Here is a 23,436-nt window from a genome sequence, read left to right as displayed (position 1 = left end):
GGTCACTGTTAGGTATTGATGTTTATTTAACATATCATAACACTAATAAAAATCATGACATTGGATTTCAACAACAGCCTTTTAAACTAGAAATTTTCTTAAAATATTCTTATTCATAATGCGCACTCTCTGTTTGTGTGCTTTATTTTTGTCACATGAAACCTGTGGAGATGGCAGTTTCAAAAGTTTAGCGGTCGGAGTATCGAGGAGTGGCAAACCGAAAGGTTAGATGTAACTGGGGAATGGCAGATCTGTAACCACACACCTTAGATATTTTCTCACAAAATCCTTTAGGTTCATGGACTTTACTTGAACAAAAACCTTACATTTTTTCAAATGACTGCACTGTGCACCAGTGCCAGGTGAAATAATCTGGTGACAAAACAAACAGAGACATCATGTTTTCAACTTTTCTCTTGTCAGGAGCTTCTCTTTGGAACAAACTTGTTTTAAAAACAAGTGATACTAATGATAATTTCTGAAAAAATACCACCACCTGGTGGTGGAATAAGAATAGCTGTATGGATTATTGAGAATATTTGGTCACTGGGTTGAACTTGTGCAGTCCTAAAATCAATGATTGCTCTTCTTTAACTTTTCTGATACAAATAAATGGCGCCTGGGATGTACCCGCTGTCCTGTTCTGAAACGGCCTTCTCCCACTCCTCCACCTCAACTACAGTCACACGGCTCCATTTCTGCTCCTCCTCGAGTGCTCTGATCAGTTGCTCCAGCTCAGCCTTGTACTCCTGGTTATCAGTGTTCCCTCTTGTAGTCATGCACACATAGCCGCCTGTTACAGAGAATGGAGTTTAGAAGAATATCTTGACATGCACTTGAAGTCAAAAGTTTACATACACCTTGCAGAATCTGCAAAATGTTAATTATTTTACCACAGTGAGAGGGATCATACAAAATGCATGAGTACTGACCTGAATAAGATATTTCACATAATAGATGTTTACATATAGTCCACAAGAGAAAATAATAACTGAATTTATAAAAATGCCCCCGCTCAAAAGTTTACATACGCTTGATTCTTAATACTGATTCTTAATATTTAATACTGTACAGATGTGTGTTTTTTTGTTTTTTGTTTTTTTTTTAAGTGATAGTTGTTCATGAGTCCCTTGTTTGTCCTGAACAGTTAAACTGTCTGCTGTTCTTCAGAAAAATCCTTCAGGTCTCACAAATTCTTTGGTTTTTCAGCATTTTCGTATATTTGAACCCTTTCCAACAATGATTATGAGATCCATCTTTTCACACTGAGGACAACTTAATTAATTAAGAGCCAGGGGGTGAAAACTTTTTGAATTTGAAGATCAGGGTAAATTTTGTCTTCTGGAAAACATGTAAGTATCTTCTGTAGCTTCTGAAGGGCAGTACTAAATAAAAAAAAAAAAAAAAATATATATATATATATATATATTAGGCAAAATAAGAAAAATATACACTATACAATATCTTCTTTTCGTTCAAAAGTTTTCACCCCCCGACTCTTAATGCATCGTGTTTTCTTCTGAAGCATCAGTGAGCATTTTAACCTTCTGTAATAGTTACATATGAGTCCCTCAGTTGTCCTCAGTGTGAAAAGATGGATCTCAAAATCATACAGTCATTGTTGGAAAGGGTTCAAATACACAAAAATGCTGAAAAACCAAAGAATTTGTGGGACCTAAAGGATTTTATTCTGAAGAACAGCGGGCAGTTTAACTATTTAGGACAAACAAAACATTCATGAACAACTATCACTAAGCAAAAAAATATACATACATATACAGCTGTGGATCATTCAGGTAACAGCACAGTATTAAGCATCAAGTGTATATATACACCTTTTTTTATAAATTCTACTAATTTTTTCTTTTCTTGTGGACTATATGTAAACATCTTTTATGTGAAATATCTTATTCAGGTCAGTACTAAATAAAAATTAACATCCATTTTGTACAATCCCTGTTATCTTACTAAAATAATTAACATTTTGCAGATTCTGGAAGTATGTAGACTTTTGACCTCAACTGCATATTCATGCAAAAAGTAAAACAATAACACATTAATCACATTAATTAAAAATGAATTATAGTAATTAAAAACACTAAACATGTGGGCTGTGTCCAAAACTTATGCAGCTGACTTGTTGCTATGCTGCCCTATCAAGTAATGCCTCTGTAGGCAGTGTTTGTGCACAAGGTACCTTCCAAAACTCATTTCAGACAGGCTTCTGAGGCAGCATAATAGTTTAATGATCTAACTAAAGGAATGTTTATTTAACACTAATAATTTCTCACTAAAAATGACATCAAAAGTTGAAAAAGTCAGTGATGTGACATGATTATTGGATTCTTGGACTCTTATTCAGCTTTTGGATGCAGCTATGAAATATACAAGTTACCTGGTTTTGTAACATCCCAGAGCTCTCTGATGACTGTCAAAGGCACCTGTCCAACACTCAGAGCTCCAACAATTATAACAATATCATATGTTTCTAAGACAAAGGAGAAAAAAATGCATGCTTTATGAGTTAGGTTATTAGTTATAACATCCAAAACATGGGTGAATCAAAATATGGATTCCTTATGTGCAGAATGTCTTAAAGGCTGAACCAGCAAATTCTGTTTTACAGTGTTCTGGTTTTAACTGGTTACCTTTTTTACAACAGTCTGAAATTGCAACATGACATCCAAACAGGCATCTCTGATAAGAAAATGCAGATTACATTTTAAAGGCAAAAGCCCAAAACATTAAAGTCCACAGCGTGGTTACCAGCTTCAACAGGAATTTCATCTTGACCGAGGAGGCATTGCGTAAGCTGCTGATAAAGTCCAGTTTTCTTTGCGACCTCCAGCATCTTCAAACTTCCATCTATTCCAACAAAGTGATGAAATCCTATTTTCCTCATCTTTCCTCAAACAAGTGGGATTGAGAAATAAATTACATCACTCTTTGCTTTAGCAGGTGTATCACGTTCTCTTGTGCCCACCAGAATTCAAATAAATCAATGCTTACATGTGCAGAGACCAGGCCTGTTCCACAGGCCACATCTAGGACAGCGGCCTTCTCTCTGTCACCTCTGAAAAATGAGCTCACACACTCAGCAGCTAACAAGGGGGCGCGGTAATCCAGCAGCGCTACATCCTGAGAAAGCAAATCACAGATGAAATAGATTTACTGGAAAAAGTGCTGGGAAAAGTACTGGTGCCTAAAGTTTACCTGCTCATAGTTCTCAGCCCAGGTGTCATAGAAGCCGACCTTATCCTGGGCCCCTGTGTTTTTATGGGCAGACAGGATCACGTTCCTCACGTCAGAAAATGTCCGACTGCTGTTTGCCATTCTTTTAGGAAAAAATGCACTGCTTCTGAATATTTTTAAGTCCATACATTTTTATGATGTTTATATAAATGTTAAAGGTATATGTACACATACAGATGTATTGCAGATTTTTTTTGGATAAAATCATGCATATATGCATTTGTAAATATACAGCTGAAGTCAAAAGCTTACATACACCTTGCAGAATCTGCAAAATGTTTTACTAAAATAATACAAAATGCATGATCAAATACATGTTATTTTTTATTTAGTACTGACCTGAATAAGATATTTCACATTAAAGACATTTACATATAGTCCACAGGAGAAAATATTAGTTGAATATATAAAACGACCCCGTTTAAAAGTTTACATATGCTTCATTCTTTACACTGTATTGTTACCTAAATGATCCACAGCTGGGTTTTTTTTTAATAGTTGTTCATGAGTCCATTGTTTGTCCTGAACAGTGCATTCAGGTCCCACAAATTCTTTGTTTTTTCAGCATTTTTGTGTATTTGAACCCTTTCCTACAATGACTGTATGATTTTGAAATCCATCTTTTCACACTGAGGACAACTGAGGGACTCATATGCAACTATTACAGAAGGTTCAAACACTCACTGATGCTTCAGAAGGAAAAACAATGCATTAAGAGCCAGGGGTGTAAACTTTTGAACAGAATGTAAATTATTCATATTTTGCTTTTCATTTAGTACTGCCCTTCAGAAGCTACAGAAGATACTTACATGTTTCCAAATAAGTTAAATTTACCCTAATCTTCAAATTCACAAAGTTTAAGCATCAGTGAGTGTTTGAACCTTCTGTAATAGTTGCATATGAGTCCCTCAGTTGTCATCAGTGTGAAAGGACATATCTCAAAATCATATAGTCATTGTTGGAAAGAGTTCAAATACACAAAAATGCTGAAAAAACAAATAATTTGCGGGACCTGAAGGATTTTTTTCTGAAGAACAGAAGGCGGTTTAACTGTTCAGGACAAACAAGTGACTCGTGAACAACTATCACTAAACAAACAGACAAACAAACAAACAAAAAACAAAAAAACAGCTGTGGATCATTCAGGTAAATTCAACTATTATTTTCTCTTGTGGACTGTATGTAAATGTCTTTTATATGAAATATCTTATTTAGGTCAGTACTGAATGAAAAATAACATGCATTTTTTATGATCTCTCTTATTTTGGTAAACTAATTAACATTTTGCAGAATATGCAAGGTGTATGTAAACGTTTGACTTCAACTGTCTACATGCAAATATATGACATATGTATTGGACACAAAGTCCAATAAAACATGACACATTAAACCAATTTAATAAACTACATTTAAAAATATAATAACAGTTTACTTATTTTACATCAGCTCCTCATTCAAATGTTATTGCACATGCAAATAAATCAGTGTAGTATTAAAAATTCCTTAAATTGATATTCTTCGTCCTTCCATTGGAGGGCGGCAAAGAAAATCAACAACAAAGTATTCCAGACTCCCTGTCCAACACATTCTACTCAAGCTAACATCAGATTTATATTCCACAACCGCCCGACTTGTGGTTTAATAAGAAAATGGACGCTTTTGAAAAGTTTTAAACACTTTTCGACTGCTATATACCGATTTCCATGTAGGGAAACACACCAAATCCGGTTTGCATTGTTGTGGTTTAGCGGAGAGACTGGAAACTCCTAGCCGTGGATCGGGCCTGTTTCAGCACAGAAACTATTCAAGGTAATTGATTGATATTTAGCTGCTTTTATTCCTAAATATTTAAGAATATATATTCGAAAATATTTTCTTTATCGTTTAATGTGACGTTCGGCCGCTGCAAACGGAGAAAATACGCTAGCGTAATGTTTATGTTAGGTTTTGAGAGAAATTCAACCTTTGTTAAGTCATATACCTCTTGCTTCCTTTCTATAACATGGCAGACGGTGTCTAACTTATAAAGAGTGAAGACTAATAATGTTTTCCGTGAAAATAATATGTCTTTAATGTACAGTATTGTATGTAAATAATCATTAGCGTGTATGCTACTTACCTGTGGTCGTCTGACTTCATGCATCTGCCATGTGAATTGTGGAAGTAGCACGTATTGATAGATGCATTTATGATAATGCAAAGAAGGTTAAGTATTATTATTTTACATACTTAAAAGGTGTATTTATATATTGCATAAATACGTTTATAATTTATTAATGCCTTTATTTATCTCTTTAACTGTCATCTTTTGTTTCTGAATAAATATATGAATGAATATTTACTTCGTAAAATGTAAAATATACTTGACTTTCACAGTAGTTCTTTGTTTTCAGGTGCTTACGAAGTCACAATGTCAATTTTGGGTCTGAAAAAGAAGCAACCAAAGACTTTTAAAGTCAAAGTCAGCACCATGGATGCTGAAATGGAGTTTAGTTGTGAGGTAAACATGTTTGAACATACAAGAGTGTTTTGGTTTCTGACTGTATTATCATGTTTTTGTGTTTGTCTATGTCTTCTAGGTCAAATGGAAAGGGAAAGATTTGTTTGACCTGGTGTGTCGGACTATTGGTTTGAGGGAAACGTGGTTCTTTGGTCTTCGATACACAGTAAAGGACACTTACGCCTGGTTGAAGCCTGATAAACGGGTGAGATGTGATTGCAACTGCATTGCAAACAGATACTTGGAGTGATGTAAAGTGATAAAGGAATACTTAGAAAATGTTGATGGATTTTTAAATCCATCTAGGTTCTGGATCAAGAAGTTCCGAAGGACTCTCCGATAACATTTCATTTTCTGGCCAAATTCTTCCCCGAGAAAGTTGAGGATGAGCTCGTTCAGGAAATTACTCAGCACCTCTTCTTCTTACAAGTATGTGGGAGTTGTTCTTGTGAATCTGGCATGATTTCTGTCCATGATGGTCTTTTCCGCTTTACAGAAATCACTTGGGTTTTGCAATGATTTATCTTCTTGTCTTTGAGCAAAGGTCTTCTAGAGTTGAAATGAAGACTCTTCTTGTTTCTTTACCAAGGTCAAAAAGCAGATACTAGATGAGGAGATATTTTGCTCTCCAGAAGCCTCTGTTCTTTTGGCGTCATATGCTGTCCAAGCCAAGGTGGGTTTCAATACCGGTGTTTAATCAAAGGGTGCATCTGATTATATAGCGTCTGTTTAATATTTCCCATTTGTCTTCCTTTCTGCAGTATGGGGATTATGATCCAAACTTTCACAAGCCAGGCTTCTTAGCTCAAGATGAACTCTTGCCCAAAAGAGTGAGTAATGGCTGTACTACTCGAGAATGGGTTCATTTATCAATCTCCAGCATTTGCATTCATTAGCATGAATCGTTTGTTTGATTTCTGTGCTTTATTTTCCAGGTGTTGATGCAGTACCAGATGACACCAGACATGTGGGAAGAGAAGATAACAGCTTGGTATGCCGAACACAGAAACATCACAAGGTAAGACATTTACATGTGCCTATCCTGTTGCATCAATGTAAACCGTCTGCACATAAAAGACACACTGTTTGTTTTGTGTTTGTAGGGACGAGGCTGAGATGGAGTATCTAAAAATAGCACAGGATCTAGAGATGTATGGAGTTAGTTACTTTTCTATTACAGTAAGTCTGTATTTGTTTATTAAAATAGAAAAATGCAAAATTAAAAGCATTTGGTTGTCTCTGGTTATCTTTTGACTTTTGGATCTCATGTGTTTATTGCTTTTCAAAACTGAGACCACTTGGAAGGATAACATTTCTCTTGTTATATCTGCATGTACACACCAGTCAAAAGTTTTTGAACAGTAAGATTTTTTTTTTTTTTTTTTTTTTTTCCCCCAAGCCTTCATTTATTTGATTTAAGTACAGCAAAAACAGTAAAATTGTGAAATATTTTTACTATGTAAAATAATTGTTGTCTATTTGAATATATTTAGAAATGTAATTTATTCCTTTGATCAAAGCTGAATTTTCAGCATCATTACTTCAGGCTTCAGTATCACATGATCCTTCAGAAATCATTCTGATATGCTGATTTGCTGTTCAAGAAACATTTATTATTATTATTTTTATTATCAATATTTAAAACAATTGAGTATTTTTTTTCTAGGATTCTTTGATAAATAGAAAGATACAATGATCAGCATTTTTCTGAAATAAAAAGCTTTTGCAGCATTATACCATTCAAAAGCTTGGAGTCAGTATAATTTTCATTATAAAATATTTATTATAGAAATTAATACTTTTATTCAGCAAGGATGCTTTAAATCGATCAAAAGTGATGATGAAGACATTTATAATGTTACAAAAGATTTTAATTTCAGATAAATGCTGTTCTTCTGAACTTTCTGCTTAGCTGTTTTCAGCATAATAATACTAAAATGTTTTTTTTTGAGGTGCAAATCAGAATATTAGAATGATTTCTGAAGGATCGTGTGACTGGAGTATTGATTCAGCTTTGAAATCACAGGAATAAATTACATTTTGAAATATATTCTAGTGCTGCCAAGTGATTAATCGCGATTAATCGCATACAGAATAAAAGTTTGAGTTTGCCTAATAAATGTGCGTGTACTGTGTGTAATTATGTATATATGAATACATACAAATTAATGTATATATTTAAGAGAAATGTTATTTATGTACAAAATGTTTTATTTATATATAATATAAATTATGTAAAAATTATAATAAATGCATATACTTGTAAATGTTTCTTAAATATATACATGAATGTGTTTGTATTTATATATACATAATAATGTATACATAGTACATAGCACACACACATATACTAGGCAAACTCAGACTTTTATTTTGTATGCGATTAATCGTGATTAATCGTTTGACAGCCATATTATATTCAGATAGAAAACAGTTATTTAAATAGTAACTATTTCAAAATTTTACTGTTTTTCCTGTGCTTTGGATCAAATAAATGCAGACTTGGTGAGCAGAAGAGACTTCTTTAAAAACATTAAAAATCTTACTGATCAAAAACTTTTGACTGGTAGTTTATATTGTGTGTAATTATTACCAAATTATATATGATGACTTAAATCTCACAGCAAAATAAGAGGGACACAGAGCTGCTGCTTGGAGTCGATGCTCAGGGTCTTCACATCTACAGCCCCAACAACAAGCTCAGCCCCAACAAATCCTTCCCCTGGAGTGGAATCCGAAACATCTCGTACAGCGAGAAAGAGGTTGGGAGAAGACAAATTCCTCATCAAAAATATAAACGATAATGCAAAATTGCTTAAACAAAAATATGTGTCTCTTCTCAGTTTACTATCAAACCATTGGACAAGAAAAAAGAAGTTTTTAAATTCTACTCGTCTCAGCTCAGAGTTAACAAACTGGTGAGTTACTTTTATAAGTGTTTCTGTAATAAGTGTTTCAGAATAGTTGCTAATGTCATTTGGATAAATTAGATCTTACAGCTGTGTATTGGGAACCATGACCTATTCATGAGGAGAAGGAAAGTGGATTCCATAGAGGTGCAACAGATGAAGGCACAGGCCAAAGAAGAGAAGGCCAGGAAAAAGGTCTGGCATTTCACTTCCATTCATTAGTTTAATGTTTATTGTCATTAACCTTGTTCATATTAAACATTAAAGGTATAGTTTACCCAAAAATGAAAATTCTGTCATTAATTACTCACCCTCATGTCATTCCAAACCTGTAAGACCTTTAAGATATTTTGATGAAATTCAAGAGATGTTTTTGATCCGGCATAGACAGCAATGCAACTGACATGTTCAAGGCCCAGAAAGGTAGTAAGGACATTGTAACTACATTGTTATCTCTATTTGTGCACAAAGAAATCAAAAATAACGACTTTATTCAACAATTTCTTCTCTTCCGTGTCAATCGACACACATTCACAAGAGTACCATGATGCATGCTTGTGGTGCTGCTGAAAATGTATTTAGTTTGTTCAGTTGTTTAGTTTTGCATCTTATATTATCTTGTGCATAATCTCTACCATTGTCTTATGTGTGTGCGTGTGTGTGGTTAGGTTGAGCGTCAGATTCTTGCACGGGAGAAGCAAATGAGAGAGGAAGCGGAGCGAGCGAAAGAAGAGATGGAGCGTCGCCTGTTCCAGCTTCAGGACGAGGCTCGAATGGCCAATGAAGCTTTAGTGAGGGTTTTGCCAAGCTTGAAATTGAGTGATGCCAAATAGTTTACTTTCTGTTCTCCGCCAGCTTGTAATATATGTCCTCATAGCCCCGGCGGTATAAAAGTATGTGGTCCGGACGTAAATTTGAGATGAACTGCAGAGCTATTAAGGTCCAAACCATTGTCCTGGACTCCCATTAGAATTCCATCCATGCTCTGAGACTCCCGGAGCCTGATCCGGTAAGCCGTTCTTATCTGTCTCCTTTCTTGCAGCTGCGCTCCGAGGAGACGGCCGACCTTTGGCAGAGAAAGCCCAGATCGCAGAGGAGGAGGCCAAACTACTGGCTCACAAAGCAGCTGAAGCAGAACAGGAGAGGCAGAGGCTGGAGGTCACAGCCCTCAAAACCAAAGAGGAGAAGAGACTGATGGAACAGAAGATGAGAGAAGCAGAACAACTGGCGGTTAAGCTTGTCGAGCAATCAGAGAGGAGGTGGGTCAGTAGGGTTGTCAGTCATTCATACTAGAGATGCACAGAAAATCATCAAATGAAAATAGGGCCATATGATTTTTTTTTTTTTTCCAAATTCTGTTTTTTGGGATTCCGTTTTTTTCTGTTTTAAGTTTTATCAACTATTATTTATAAATAATATTTACAGATACTAGTCCATATTGCTGTTTAAGTGTAATGACCTACTTTTGATTAATTCATTCAAACTTTGACAAATTCCGTGACGTTCCGTGTTATTCAGTAAATTCTGTTTTTATGACTGGATTCTGCCATTCCGTCCACAATCATAGGGCCCTACGAAAATTGCATTTTTTTTTTTCTTTTTTTTTTTTTTTTGACTGCCAAAAATATGAGCCAAAAACATATACTACAGCTCTCCGCCTGGCACAGATTTCACTCTCCCTCTAGCCGGTTGTCACTGTGTGGTGTGATGCTCCACTCAATATTGAGTTGCTCCTAGACCATGCAATTGCTCCACTTGTTTACTGGTCATGCCCGCCGGAAAAGCACTCAAATCCACTCAAGTCCACTCAAATAATGCACGATAGGAAATTTCTATGTAGTATACTTGTTCCTGTTTGCATTAGCGCTACTGCTACCTTCTCGTGAAGCTATGCTCTGCTCACATGCTCTGATAATAATAGCTTTGTAGAGCTATACATTTGGTAAATTAGTCAAAAACAATAAAATATAAACGTATAATTCTGATTCCGTTGAGTAGAGTTGAATAAAAATAATATGTTGATATTTAGGGCCAGCTTTACAAAGCGGCAAATTAGCACGCAAGCGCAATTCCAAAACAGCGCTGGGGAATTTATGTGGGTGATTTACTAACAGTGTGCAAATTGAAGAACACAGACACAACCTCTCATTTACAAATTGACCAACGCAATATACCAAGCGCAGTGCAAATTAGTGTAGTTGCAAATAAAGAAGCCACATTACACTAAAAACAACTGGAGGCCAAATAATTTTGGTTTGTTAGAAGTTTTGATAGACTTGGTTTTGCGTGACTCCTAGTTGAGGGTTCCAAGTCGTCTTTTATTTCCTGAAGCAAATTAAAAATAACATGGCTTGGCAAACGATATGTTCGAATAATGTGTTCTTCTGGCATTCCAAATAAATGAATACATGTGGAAAAATCTTCTCCATTCTACCACGCACTCTCTGTTCTCTGCCATTTCAAGCACGAAATAGTTCAAGACATGCTTTTTTGGGCATTAAGTAATGGCCCAAATGCCAGTAATTTGACGACTGCAAATGTTAGTAAAACGCATTGCGTGCTTTATTTGAATACTCTCCTCCCATAAATTTTGCGTCTGAAAGGGAAATTCCTGCAAATGCATATTCAATAAGGTCAGGTGCAAAAATAACTGTCTATGCCTTTTCAGGACTAATTTTTCACTGTGTGTCTTTAGTAAAACCTGACAGTTCATTTTTAATGCCAAAAGATGGTTTGCGTTAGCAAGCTGTTAGCAAAACTGTCTCTTTATATTTTTTCTGTCCAATTTTATTGTGTTGCTTTCATTAAAAGTGTGGCTATTTTATTGGCTTATATTTTTGAATTCAGTATCATTAAATTAAAAAGTAAAAAAAAAAAAAAAAAATGTAATTATTGTAAATAATTATGAAAAAGTATTCTCGGTTTTAGTTTTCGGCCAGGGCATCAAGAAGTTTCGGTTTCGGTATCGACCCAGAATTTTTATTTCGGTGCATCCCTAATTCATACCAATATGTGTGAAAATTCTGGATACTAATTTCATAATAATGTTAACGAACACACTTCTTAGGTAAAAAGTTGAATATTAAAATACACTGGCCAAAAGTAATATTAAGATTTTTAAAAACATTTATAAAAAAAAAAATCTCTCCAAAGATACAATTATTTTATAAAAAATAGATTGAAAACATTAATATTGTGAAATTAATATTACTATTTAAAATAACTGTTTTTTATTTTTTATTTTTTGCTATTATTTTAAAATGTAAATTATTCCTGTAGTGACAAAGCTGAATTTTTAGCATCATTTCTTCAGTCTTTAGTGTCACATGATTTTTCAGAAATCATTCTAATATGTTTTTGCTTCTTAATGTTTATGGAAATCATAATACCCTACAATTCAAATGTTTGTGGCATGTACAAAAAGAAAAGAAATTAATACTTCTATTCAGCAAGGATACCTTAATTTTATCAGAAGTGACAGTAAAGATGTTTATGATGTTACAAAAATATTCTATTTTAGATAAATGTTGTTTAATTATCTTTCTGTTCATAAAGGAATCGTGAAAACATTATCATGATTTCCAAAAAAAAATACTAGGCAGCAAAAAGTTTTCAACATTGATAATAAGAGCCATTAAAAATAGAGCACCAATAGTAATTGAGCATCAAATTAGCATATTAGGATGATTTCTGAAGACTCATGAAAACTGAAGACTGGAGTAATGGCTGCTGAAAATGTAGCTCTGCCATCACAGGAAAAAATAACACTTTAAACACTTTTAAACACAGTTAAAATTCTTAGTCATTACAAACTGTTGGCCTCCAGTGTAAATATTAATTTAAATTAAACAATATCTTGTAGCCTTCTGTTATTCTTTCTTAGTTTTTCAATTAATTATTCAAGTAAACATAAATTAGGAGCAGTGAGTGGTCTTTAATTTCATTTTTAATATTAAAATCACACTCTGTTTTTCTTCATTAAAAGTTTTACAAAAATGCTGTTATGCTAAAATACTTGACACAAAGTGCTGTGATTGTCTAACCAGAATCAAGCACTACAGACATTTAATTAGAGAAATTCAATTCTTGTTTTGTTTTTTGTGGTGTTCAGATTGAAGGAGGCAGACCACCTGAAACAGGATCTGAGCGAGGCTAAAGACGCTGAACGGAGGGCGAAGCAGAAACTCCTGGAAATCACCAAAACAACATACCCTGTAATATGCTATGACATGTAGCACGATTATTCTGCTGTTTATCATCCTTATAATGTTTTACAAACATGTCATTTGTTTCATGCACTCAGTTAATAGCGGCATACTCTAGTCCTCCTCCACCCACTGGGCCAGAGTCTCCAGAAATGGCTGTGGACGTGGGCAGTTCCATCAGAATGGACTTCAAGGACTCGGATATGAAAAGACTGTCAATGGAGATTGAGAGAGAACGGTATGCACTTGATCACATTCTGTCTGAAGAACTATTGACAAATGAAGCTGAATATATTCTGCTGTCTCCTCGTGTGTGTCTCAGGCTAGAGTACATGGAGAAGAGCAAACATCTTCAAGACCAGCTGAAGGAGCTCAAATCAGAGATTGAATCCTTGAAGTTGGAAGAGCAGCAACAGGCTGGACTCTACAGTCTCAGGAGTTACGCTGAACCTCCTTATATTCCCCACAGCAATGTAAGACACACTCAGACATACTTAGGGCCCTATGATTTCCATGGAAAGCGCAAATGCAATCGCCGAATCCAGTCATAAAAATTACTTGTATAATGCAGAATGTCATGGAATTTGCCAAATTTTGGATGAATAAATCAAAAGTAGGTCAGTAAACTTTAATCAGTCAGTAAACTTTAAACCAGTAACCAGGCATCACAGCTGGCAAAGGGGCATGTCTGACTTTGACGTATGTATTGCCATTATTATATAATCACAATGAAAATTATTATTGCTGGTCTTCAATGAAAATGTCAAGTTACTTTAATGTATTTAGACCAAAAAATGATAAGGATTTATGCTGATATCATCCAAAACCATACTTTGCCAGGGGTGTTTCCAAACCTTTGAAGGGCAGTGTATAAAAACAGAAAATTAAAGGTTTTCACAGCAACCCATCAAAATACAAGTTAGGTTTAACTTAAACTGTGACAGAAATATATAACTTAATGTAATAATAGTACTACTACTAATAAGGAATGTTTACTATTATATTTATTTACCAGAAAAAATGTAAGTGCATAATGCAGTATTTCTAAAAAAAAAAAAAATAAATAAATAAATAGTGTGGACAGTATACAAATCATTGCGCCTATGGAGAGTCCCCACGAAGATAATAAACCAGACGTGTGTGTGTGTGTGTATATATATATATATATATATATATATGTGTGTGTATATGTATATATATATATATAATATATAATATATATATATATATTTTTAATAAAATCAACTAATTAGACATGCTTTTGATTATTAAAATTGAATGAAACCATTAAAATAGAATCTATAAAATTAATGGAAAACACAGAATTTGGTAAAGATAAAACTGCATTTGAGAAAAAAGTAAAAGATTTTATAGGGCATAAATTTGTTTTGTTAAACATGTAATAAATTGCTGTTAAATTGAGTTTAATGATTTCAATTAATTAGACATGCTGTTTGATTCATATTTTTTATTTAACCATTAAAACAGTCTTGGAAAAATTAAAATGGAAAAAATGGAATTAGGAAAATAATAAAATAGAATTTAGGAAAAATAAAACTGATTTAGTAGGGCCCTACATACTGAATGCTCACTGCAACAAATTTATTGGAAAATAGTCAATGTTACATGGTTAATTGGTATATCAAACATTTTGTGGTTAATTTTTACTGCAAAAATAAGTAAACCAGCCATTTAAAAATTTTAAAAATTTTTGTAACATGATTTTTAAAATGTTACAAAAGATTTCTGTTTCAGATAAATGTTGTAATTTCTATTCTTCAAACAATACTGAAAAATATGAAGCAGCACAACTGTTTTTACAATGATAAAAAATAAGAATGTTTTTAGCACTAAATCAGCATATAAGAATGATTCTAAAGGATCGTGACACTGAAGACTGGAGTAATGCTGAAAATTCAACTTTGCATCACAAGAGTAAATTACATTTTAGAATATATTAAAATAGAAAGCGGTTATTTTAAATTGTAATAATTCTTCACAACTTTTAATTTTGGATTTAAATAAATTTAGCCTTGGTGAACATGAGAATGGGGAAAAAACAAGATCTGAACTGTTACTCAGATGTAAATGTGCTGAAATATGATATTGATTATTAAAATTAAATGAAACCATTAAAATAAAATTAATAAAATTAGATTTCATAGGACATATTTTTTTGTTAAACATTTAATAAATTGCTGTTAAATTTGTGTAAGTTTAATGATTTCAATTAATTAGACATGCTTTTTGATTCATATTTTTTCATTTAACCATTAAAACAGTCTTAAAAAATATAAAATGGAAAAAATGGAATTGGGAAAATAATAAAACAGAATTTAGGAAAAATAAAACTTCCAAATTTAATAATGCTGAAAATTCAGCTTTGCATCACAAGAATAAATTACATTTCAGAATATATTAAAATAGAAAATGGTTATTTTAAATTGCAATAATTCTTCACAATTTTAGTTTTTAATTTTTGATTTGAAATAAATTTAGCCTTGGTGAACATGGGACTTCTTTGAAAAACACAACAATCTTACTGACCTTTCTGATACAATAAATAGACTCAAAGGTTGTCTCTTATGCCTAACAAGACTGCTTTTGTTTGTTAAAAATGTGGATTTTAAGTGATTTATTTATTGAGTTAAGTATGTAAATAGTTTATGTAGTAAATGGGTTTAGAAATTTGACTACTTGCACTGACCTTCAAAGTGGATGTTTGCTTTCAATTTGCATGAATGTTTAATAGAATTTTGTCAGCAGAAAATGTTGTTTTTCCCCCTGTAATGAAATAGTCTGCATTCCCCAAAAGACTGTAACACTGTTCTGTCTGTTGCAGAGAAATTCTGCCTACATGGCTCAGATGGCCTTCTACGAGGAAGTGTGAAAGAACAATCCAGTCTCTGTTTCAGGAGCAGGAGCGTCTGGAGGAGCAGTTTGCAGCTATCACTGAAGCATGCATGTACACCAAAAATGCAGCAACCTCATATACTGTGCTTTTAAAATTAATATATTTCTTTTACATTTTTGGGGGAGTTTGTGTACACCTCAAGTCATGTTTTACTACGACCACAAATTATTTGGCACTTTCAAGCACATGAAACACTGTGTGTTTGTTCACATGCCAAAAATGTTTGCTGGAAATGCAAGGTATTAAGGGACATTTCTAATACAGATAGTGCCTTCAGAATGATCAAGGTTGGAACGCCACCAGAAATACTAGGACTTAGAAAGTATTACTATTACTTTCTCCTCCTATTCATTTCCTATGGGATGCTTGATCGGTTTAACACTAGGTGCCTTTAACACGCCTGCAATATCAACGAATGTCAATTCATTTTACGTATTTGCATGTTTTCAACTGTGGATTGTCTTCTTTTTCTATTGTTTTTTTTTTTTTTTTTCTTGGTGCTTTTTAAATATGTAGATGATGGATATTTTCCAGAACACTCCAGTGCCTTTTGCAAAAGCTTGCACTACTCATTGGGCTGAATGATTCTCTCGTTGCACTCTTTCTCTGGTCGCATAACCCGCTCGACAAGCGCGTCGGCTGTAACTACTCTATCATATTCAGGAACAGAGGTAGATTGATAGCCTCTCTGTTTATAAATGTGCTGTACTCATCCATTTTGGCTGAAGACTCCGACTCGGAGTGTGTTTTGAATCCGTGACAGTTTTTGATATAGCACTACACAGGCAGATTTATTGGTTTATCTGCCGTTTTCTATTCCTAAATCAACTGACGCCTTGGACTTAGTGTTATGATCATGAGCCATGTTGGCATTTCAGCACATTTACATCGGAGTAACATTTCAGATCTTGTTTTTTTCCCCCATTCAAAAGTAGTTTTTGGATTTTTATTAGAGAACATCAAAATGTCCTTTGTTTCAAAATGCAAAATGTATCCATTTTTGAATGTTTGAATGCTTTTGGTTATAAAGACAGTGCTGAAATGTTGATGTGAGACAAACGTGTGCTCTCATATTTAAAGGGATGAGTTGTTGATGTTGGAGGAGTTTTAAGGTTGTTATGCCTCGTTACAGCGGATTGTGTATTTAACTGCATTAATGGATTTTGCCGCAATGTGTTTTGTAAATACACTACATGCATTGCTAAGTCTTAGTTTAAGTAGTGCAAAACATTCCTGTTATCCTCAGCATGATTGTGCACATTAGCTTGAGATGTCTTAGGCAATTATTCATGTTTTAATGAATGCCACAACCAAGTGTGTGTTTGTCCTTATCCGTCTGCACCACATAAACAACCTTGTTTTTGCATGAATCTCATAACGTCATTATCAACAAGGATCGTTTTCACTTGTGTTTGACTGAAACATCTATCAGAGCACAAACTGCCTTTAATATGTGTGCCATGAATTCAGACACAGATTGTCCATACGAATGTGGACACGGCAATCTCATGTGCAGTGAATTGTAAACTGATATACAAATAAACTGCAAAGATGCATTTAAGACTTTTTGTGCTTTGTGTTTGTCTTCTGAAGTATGTACTGTGAAAAACAACAAGAGACTAAAACAGAAATGCAATTTGTACATCAAACCATTTATCTCACACTTGTTTGTGTTTATCTACAGAACATCCAGTGCTTAGTTTATCTCTTGAGGTTAAAGTACGATGTGAAAATAGTTTTGGAGTGTCTCACAATATGAAAAAGTTCCAGTCACTGCCAAAAGAGGGCGAAATAAACCACTTTATGCTGCTGAATAGCTCTTACAATGTTTTCTACATTTAATTTTGCACTTTATTGAGCTTTAAAAAGAAAACGAGGTTCTTTCTCTAAAAATTGATTAGTGCTCTGGTGAAAAAAACAGCATATGCTGGTAGGTATGTTTTGATGCTGGGATGCTGGTTAGGTAGGTTTTGATGCTGGTTTAAGCTGGTCCTTTGCTGGTTTTTGCTGGTCATGTTGCTGGTCAAGGACCAGCATGACCCAGCAAAGGACCAGCTTAAACCAGCAAAGGACCAGCCTGAACCAGCAAAGGACCAGCATGACCCAGCAAAGGACCAGCCTGAACCAGCAAAGGACCAGCTTAAACCAGCTAAGGACCAGCATAAACCAGCAAAGGACCAGCTTAAACCAGCAAAGGACCAGCCTGAACCAGCAAAGGACCAGCATGACCCAGCAAAGGACCATCTTAAACCAGCAAAGGACCATCTTAAACCAGCAAAGGACCAGCATGACCCAGAAAAGGACCAGCTTAAACCAGCTAAGGACCAGCATAAACCAGCAAAGGACCAGCTTAAACCACCATCAAAACATACCTACCAGCATATGCTGTTTTTTTCACCAGGGTGGTGTTCAAATTACATCTTTAAAGAGTCTCTAAAGTTTTCTCTTTGTATTTGTTAGCCTACATGCTGCTCTCCTCAGTTACCTTGTGGATATGATACAGTTTCCTAAGCCATATCCTATTCTTCAACGCAAAGTAAGCCTCTGAGCAAGACTTCCGGTTCAGCCGCATGACGAGAAGAATAACAACATGCAGTAAACGGTGCTGTTTGCACTACAAACCATTCATAATTAAGATAATATATTAAAATAACATGGTAAAACACCAGTTTGCAATATCAAGAGGCAAAAACAGCTGTTTTGTAGATTTATAGCTAAAAATATTTGGACGCCTATGAGACCGGAAGCCAGGTCCATAAAATGTACAAATGGCCGTGCCCACTCTAATGGGAAGAAAAAGGTGGATATTGGAGATTGAAGTCCCAGCTGGGGTGGTTTCATGGTGGCCCGGTGGAAGCTTGTTTGGTTTATAACCCAAATGTTGATAGACCATCTGTTTCTAAAACCTGCTGTTGTCGTCTGGGACATAGGAAAACGTCAGTGAGAAAAAGGTTAGTGGTTGTTAAACAGTAGAGCGGATATGAAGCTCAGAAGGGTTTAATTTTTCATTCTTACACAAGTTCTAAAGAGCAAACAAACTCACTAATGGCTGTTCATTGAAAATTTATAAAGTTATGGTAAGGTAACTACTGCATAAATTTCACAAACATCCTCCTACTTTTATTACATAATAGCATAACTATCACATTTCAGTCCTCAGATGTATTTAGATTTTTTTTTATTGCATTTGTGTTTTATTATTTTGCATATTTTTTATTTGCTCTGCCGCTCTGTTTTGTGATAAAGGAAATTTCTCTTTTCTGATACAGAAGTTATGGATAGTTACAAGAGATTTGTAATGATGCATCTGAGGCCTGTTATATTTTTCTGGTGGCTACAACAACAATCAGATCCACCCACAAATATTTAATGTACAGTGAAATATGGATGTGTCCAAAGCTGTATATTTTATCATGCATTATCATACATTACACATTCAAGGCCATCTGGCAAGTAGTTGAAAGAAGGTAGAAATCTTGAGGAAAATCCAACTTGGTGTTGAGGATTAGAACTAATTATATTACTTTCAGAAATTCCATTAGATGCGAGTTAGAGATGCAAATTGCTTTGAAGGACAGTTTTGAAACAAAGCCCAGAATAGCATATGAGTAGGTCTATGCATAAAGTGATCCAGATATTATTAACAAACACACCAAATCAGTACATTTACTTTATTTAGTGAAATAACACTATTAATTGTAAACATGCAAAATTTGTTATTATTTTTTATTCACACCGGTTAGCTTTTAAAGAATGAAACATTTATCAATTTTTATGTCATTTTATTTAGTTTTCTTTAATTTTATATTAGTCAAACTATTAAGTAAAATTATATATATGTAATAGTTACATATAGTTTATATAATAATATATTTAAATATATTAATTAATTCATTATTAATATTTATATGTATTAATTGAATGTGCATGTATCCATTAATTTTTATATATTTGATTAATATATGAATTATTATTAAGTACACATATACATTTTGATTATAATTTAATGTAAACATATGCACTAGTATGGTTATTTTATATTCATTAATACATATTTATATATTATTTACATTTTATTTAAAATGTAATATATAATATAATATGCATTAGAAAGTAAAATTATTTTAGAATATTTATATATATAACATATATTATTATTATTATTTATTATATATTTACATTTATATTCATTAATATATATATTTATATATTATTTACATTTTATTTAAAATTTTATATATATAATAATATATTTAAATATATATATATATATATATATATATACATATACATACATACACACACACACACACACATATATGTATATATATATATATATATATATATATATATATATATATATTTTATATTCATTAATATATATTTACATATTATATACATTTTATTTAAAATTTTATATTTAATATAATATGCATTAGAAAGTAAAATTATTTTAGAATATTTTATATATAAATTCTGAATTATAATTGAATATTTATTATAATAACATTAAATAACAATATATGTAAATATGTTAATTAAAAAGGTATACATATATTATTATTATTATTTTTATATATTTAAATTTATATTAATTAATATATATTTATATATTATTTACATTTTATTTTTAATGTAATATATATAATAATATATTTAAATATATACATTTATTTATATATGTATTAATTGAATTTCTTTAGAAAAAGTTAAAGTATTTTAAATTGTGTATATAAAATCAACAATATATAATATAAAATAATTTAACGTTTAGGTATTTATATTTGTATTCATTAAATATATATTATTTAACTTTTTTTACATTTTTAATTTCTATCATTTTAAATTAGTAACCATTAGTTTTTATATATTTTATTTTATGTATTTGTGTATTCATTGAATTTGCATTAAAAAAACGTTTTTACCAATATGTTATATATAAAATCTGAATATATCATATATATTCTGAATATATCTTATATAAATATAATTAAATATTTTTTAGTTTTTTTTCTAATTTATATTCATTAATATATATGTTTCTAATTTAATATAAAGAAATGGACAACAAATTGCATTGGCTGTTTTCCTGAGTATAAATGTGCTTATTAAATGTTTCGAACAGTGTAATTAATTTCACTAAAGTGGTAGCTGTTATTTATTCATTGTGTCTTGCAACGTTTGTCACTTCTTATAGATTTTTTTTAAAAACCTGATTTGCACAAATCATTAGAGTGTTGCATTATTGTTCACTGGACAGTGTTTCTTTAGACACAAGCCAAGCATCAAACTGTGAAGGTGACATTTTTGCGCGTTTGCAATGGGGGTTGGGTCCCTCTATCGTCTGGTCTTTTATTCCAGAATACTTCAGTGTTTAAGCGATGAGTCACCGAGTGTTTTGTACCTCGTACTGCAGGCACAGGGACATTGTTTCCCATCCAGCGCCTTCATGACTTGCCAGCTTAAAAATGCATGCAGATTTTTTACGGTCCCATCTCCACCACTAATGTGTTTCACATCCCGTGTTGCCCCTGGCAGCGCTCTGCTCAAAAAGTTAGAAAATATGTTTTAAATAGACTTTCCCATCGCAGGTATTTTTGAATATTTGTTTATTTGCAGCAGTAGACATCATTGCCGGCACGTCGCTTTCGCTCGAGGCAGATCGGGAAATATTTTATATTCACGACACTGTGTCATAACACGTATCGTTCAGATTGAACACATTTATTTTTCCAAAGGCTCCCGAAAACACTTTTGATTCATTAGCCTAACCATTTCAACTTGGAAAGCTGATGGTTTGCATTTTGAACATGTGCACTTTCCTCACTCAACAGTGCCGAATGACTGGATGTCTTTTCCCACAGCTCATTTCAACTAACTGTTATTTGCTCATCAGTGATTTCCCTCTCTTTTGGTGCCTAGAACAAGACCTAAATGGGCCCTGTGTGGAAAGCGAGACCTCGCGTCTTCCGGCACGTCCCACATAACAACATTTCCTCTGTTTTGGTTACTAATTAAGACCGACCAAAAAATTCATTAAATTAATGAGGCTGTAAAATGCACACCATTTTCAAACCAGGGAGATTATTTGTGTCCGTTCCAAATGTATAAATCCAATAAACAAGTACATCAGTTGAGTGAACATTTGTAGAAACTTTCTCCTATTTTGTCCTGATATTTTTTGCTGGCACTGCTGCAAACCCAACAATTTTCCTCTTAGAAATTATTCATATGGTAGCTCTGTACTCACATTTCTCTTAATGGTGTATTTAGAAGCAGGATTGCTGATTTGATCTACTTGCGCAAATAAACAAGACATTATCTTGTAATCTTCAGCTGTGTACTGTCACTATTTCTTTCTCTAGGGTAAAACATGATCATTATTGGCTAATCATTTCATCCGCTCTGTGAGACGTCGTTGGGCTCAAAAATTGAGGTAGTTGATCACTCCGAGGTATGAAAATGTATATGTTAATGAAAAAGAAATGCGGTGTGAAAGACATTAATGGCACACTTGAAACCGCCTGTTTTTATTGCCTCTCATCCAGAGTTAATGTGTCTCTGGAGATTTCCTTCAAGGCATCCCATCTGAAGGTCAGATTCTCTTGTTTCTTATTTCTTTGGAAAGTTTTCATGAAGTGTGGTCCAGTCTATTGGAATTTTGATATGTACATGATTATTTTAAAGATACAAGTAACTCTAGCAGATGAATCCAACACACTTGCATGGCAACTGCTGACTAATTTGTTTAAATTGTACGTTTTTGCATAAAATCGAAAACCAAAACAAAATTACTTTCAACAATTGTTACTTGGTAATGATGTGAGTTTACAGGGGCTTTTCCTCAGAGGAGGCAAGGCAGGCAGTGTTTCCTTAAAAAATTGGATTAGAAAAAAAAATTATAATACAAAAATGCAGATAGTACAAAATATGACATAAAAAGTGTATAAATCACGTTTCTCTAAAGTAAAACTGTCCAACAGCGACACTAGCAGGTGAAGTTACAGCGGGTGTCCACGTCTCTCTTGCCTCCCCTGAGCCCATTCAGTTTTAAAGGAGAAGTCCACTTCCAAAACAAAGATTCACATATAATGTACTCACCCCCTTGTCATCCAAGATGTTCATGTCTTTCTTTTTTCAGTCATAAAGAAATTATGTTTTTTGAGGAAAACATTTCTGCGTTTTTCTTCGTATAATGGACTGATATGGTGCCCCAATTTTGAACTTCCAAAATGCAGTTTAAATGCGGCTTCAAACGATCCCAAATGCGGTTGTAAATGGTCCCAGCTGAGGAAGAAGGGTCTTATCTAGCGAAATGATTCAGTAGCTTTCAGCAGTCTGTAAAAATATACCTCAGGTTTCTTGTCAAATTTCTTTGTACAGTCAATCGCAAAGCTCGTTCTGGTTTTAGAGGTGTTTTGTGTGTTCTGTCGCAGCATTCATGTTAAAACCAATGCTGCCTCTCAGTCTTTTTGCCACTCAGTGGGCGGAGTAAAGAGTGAAGTTATAATAATAATAATCTATAATATTTTACACCTTTTGGCCTTATTTGATATTACTATTAATTCTTATGTCTACACTGTAAGAAAAAATTCATAAAAAAGGTACTGGTAATTTTCTCCCACTACTTTATTTGTAAAGTTTACAGACATTTCC

At 33.4% G+C, this 23,436-nt stretch overlaps 2 protein-coding genes across 3 annotated transcripts; one reads left to right on the top strand and one right to left on the bottom strand.

Annotated features, from left to right (window-relative positions):
- Window positions 1–7: 7 nt before the first annotated feature.
- mettl27 (methyltransferase like 27) lies at window positions 8–5,437 on the bottom strand. Of its 2 annotated transcripts, XM_051092807.1 has the most exons (6): window positions 5,372–5,437; window positions 3,214–3,334; window positions 3,010–3,138; window positions 2,767–2,902; window positions 2,396–2,488; window positions 9–793 (listed from the first exon to the last, which is right to left on the bottom strand). In XM_051092807.1, the coding sequence occupies exons 1-6, from the start codon at window positions 5,389–5,391 to the stop codon at window positions 591–593; spliced, it is 702 nt and encodes a 233-aa protein (XP_050948764.1). In that variant the 5' UTR covers window positions 5,392–5,437; the 3' UTR covers window positions 9–590. The 2 variants fall into 2 exon arrangements, with proteins under 2 accessions (XP_050948765.1, XP_050948764.1); XM_051092808.1 differs by lacking the exon at window positions 3,214–3,334 and having other exon boundaries at window positions 8–793; window positions 5,372–5,411.
- On the top strand, window positions 4,793–17,341 carry nf2b (NF2, moesin-ezrin-radixin like (MERLIN) tumor suppressor b). Its single transcript, XM_051092805.1, is given in 18 exon segments — window positions 4,793–5,061; window positions 5,646–5,752; window positions 5,832–5,957; window positions 6,059–6,181; window positions 6,342–6,425; window positions 6,514–6,582; window positions 6,688–6,770; window positions 6,856–6,931; window positions 8,377–8,514; window positions 8,596–8,670; window positions 8,743–8,856; window positions 9,330–9,452; window positions 9,704–9,725; window positions 9,728–9,920; window positions 12,773–12,875; window positions 12,965–13,104; window positions 13,189–13,339; window positions 15,709–17,341. Coding segments are annotated over 17 exon segments (1,758 nt in total). The 5' UTR covers window positions 4,793–5,061; window positions 5,646–5,662; the 3' UTR covers window positions 15,757–17,341.
- The last annotated feature ends 6,095 nt before the right edge of the window (window positions 17,342–23,436 follow it).

Source organism: Labeo rohita, chromosome 21 (assembly GCF_022985175.1).
Source record: "Labeo rohita strain BAU-BD-2019 chromosome 21, IGBB_LRoh.1.0, whole genome shotgun sequence".
Lineage (NCBI taxonomy): Eukaryota > Metazoa > Chordata > Actinopteri > Cypriniformes > Cyprinidae > Labeo > Labeo rohita.
The sequence above is the reverse complement of the archived record's forward strand: the minus strand, read 5'-3'. Positions and strand labels throughout refer to the sequence as shown.